This window comes from Anopheles bellator, unplaced genomic scaffold (genome assembly GCF_943735745.2).
Source record: "Anopheles bellator unplaced genomic scaffold, idAnoBellAS_SP24_06.2 scaffold00684_ctg1, whole genome shotgun sequence".
Taxonomy (NCBI): domain Eukaryota; kingdom Metazoa; phylum Arthropoda; class Insecta; order Diptera; family Culicidae; genus Anopheles; species Anopheles bellator.
Window position 1 is genome coordinate 1,223 of NW_026684809.1, and position 2,283 is coordinate 3,505.

General features: G+C 46.7%; 1 protein-coding gene across 1 annotated transcript; it reads left to right on the plus strand.

Annotated features, from left to right (window-relative positions):
* Positions 1-506: 506 nt before the first annotated feature.
* On the plus strand, positions 507-1,398 carry LOC131214353 (uncharacterized; the record flags this gene model as incomplete). Its single annotated transcript, XM_058208734.1, has 1 exon — positions 507-1,398. A coding segment is annotated over exon 1 (892 nt), but the record flags the coding sequence as incomplete, so codon positions are not given.
* Positions 1,399-2,283: the final 885 nt, after the last annotated feature.

The following is a 2,283-nucleotide window of genomic DNA, read 5'->3' on the forward strand; positions in this document are numbered from 1 at the left end:
CCTATAGCTACTGCATTTCCTTCCAAAATATAGAGTGCAGGAAAATGCTCACCAAACCCAAACACATCCCACCACCGATTGCACCGAGGAACCTAATTCCACGGGTACCCTCATACCAACCACGTCCTACCATATACCGACCTCCTCTACCTCCCCGACAGTTCGGGAACCACGCTTTTCCACGTGTGCAGCAACATTATGCTCAACGACCCATGCCATGCAACAACTGGTCGTGGTCGTGCCATGCAACAACTGGTCGGTTGGGGGGTCGTGTATTGGTAGTGTTAACAAGCACACGCTCTGGCATCAGGCTCCGGCAAAAGCCAATAATAACTGTGCTTAAAGGATAGTGAACGGTGACGGCGCCTTCCACAAGGCAGCCGTAGTGTGCAGACAGTTGAACTGTAATGATTATGACAGTTCATCATCAGACAGCGACTTAAGCGCACGTGAATAAAAGCAGCACAAATAAAACATGGTGTCAGAAGTGCTGTGAACTTAACAAAATGGCTACAGGAATCGATCTTCGGTTGCCACAGCCGCTTGATGTTTCGAACATCACAAAGGAATGGCCGACATGGAAGCAGGCATTCGGGAACTATTTGAGAGCAACGAACAAAACCAAGGAGAGTGAACCGAACAAAGTAGCCACGTTTCTCTGGCTGATAGGCCCACGCGGGGTCGAAATTTACAACACACTATTCCCAGAAGAGGTGAAAAATAAAAACCTCTTCGATGACGATGTGGCCGCACCAACACATACACTTGCAAAAGTGATCGGCGCCTTCGACGGATATTGCACGACCGAAAAGAACGTGGCAATGCAGGCGTACAGCTTTAACTGCCTAACACAAAAGGACGGTCAGCGGTTTGCCGAATTTGAGACCGAGCTGCGCACACAGGCATCACATTGCGAATTTGTATGCAGAAACTGCAAAACCCCATATACGGATCGCATGATACGTGACCGTATAGTGGTGGGTGTGCAGAGCAAGCCATTGCAAGTAAAGTTGTTGGACGGAAGAGACGAGCCGCTAGCGAAGGTCATCCAGACCTGTAGAATCTTCGAAGCGGCCTGTGAGAACCAAGCGGTGTTAGACAAGCCTGTGCCAATCATCAAAGCTCAACCGGACGGGTTTGGCGAAATTGCAGCTATAACAAGGCGAAAAGATTGTTTCAACTGCGGAAAGCCGTTCACAAAAGACCATCGTCGCGAGTGCTCGGCAGTTGGTGCAAAATGTTACGCTTGTGGTGGTGTGGGCCATTTCAGCAAGCGGTGTCGCCGTAAGCCGGAGAATCAGCGAACGCAGTCCGACCAGCAGGCGAAACAAAGAAATGACTCCGGAAATCGTGGTATGGCAACTAAGTCTGTGTGCGCGGTTGAGTGGAGTGACGCAGGTAAGCGTGAACAAAGAAAGGCTGGCAATGCAAGAATAGGTAATTTTAAGAAAATTATTTCGTTGCACAGAATAAATTCGACAAGCTCAGCGAAAGCGTGGAAAAAAATTTACCGTATTGGGGCGGTAGACGTCGCATTCAAATTGGACACAGGGGCGGATGTAAATTGTATTCCAAAAAATTTAGTCGAAAGCATTGGACAGAGAATTATAAACGACAGCAATGAGGAGCTTAACGTAGTTGACTACAGCGTGAACAGAGTCAAGGTGTATGGCATGGTCATGTTAGAATGTGTTGACCTCGAGAACAGAAGCATTAAAAAGGCTAGTTTCGTTGTGGTGGAGTCAAAGTGTGAACCGTTGCTAGGATTAAAAACGTGTGTCGAATTCGGACTGATAAGTCGATTGAACACTATCATGAACAAAATCCCTACAACAAAACAAGAGTTTTGTAAACACTATAAGGACGTTTTTGAAGGGTTGGTAAGGTTTCCAGAAAAATGTTCGATCATCCTAAAAGACAACGCTATTCCAAGTCTTCTGTACAAAAAACGAATTCCACTAGCTCTACATAATCGAATAAAGGATGAACTAAAGAAAATGGAGAAGCAAGGAATAATTTCATTTGTTGATTACCCTACGGACTGGGTCAGCAACATGCAGGTTGTGGAAAAATCTAATGGCAATCTGAGAATTTGTTTGGATCCAAACGCGCTCAATAAATGTAGGAATGAGAGAGACGAGCACGAGAGAGCGCGAGGGAGAGCGCGAGGGAAAGCGCGAGTACGAAGCAGGGACTGCTGATCGCGAGCGGAGAGAGCGATCGGCAGTAGTGATCGAACAACCGAACATGGTGGATGGGTAATAAAGTATAATCTAAAAAAAA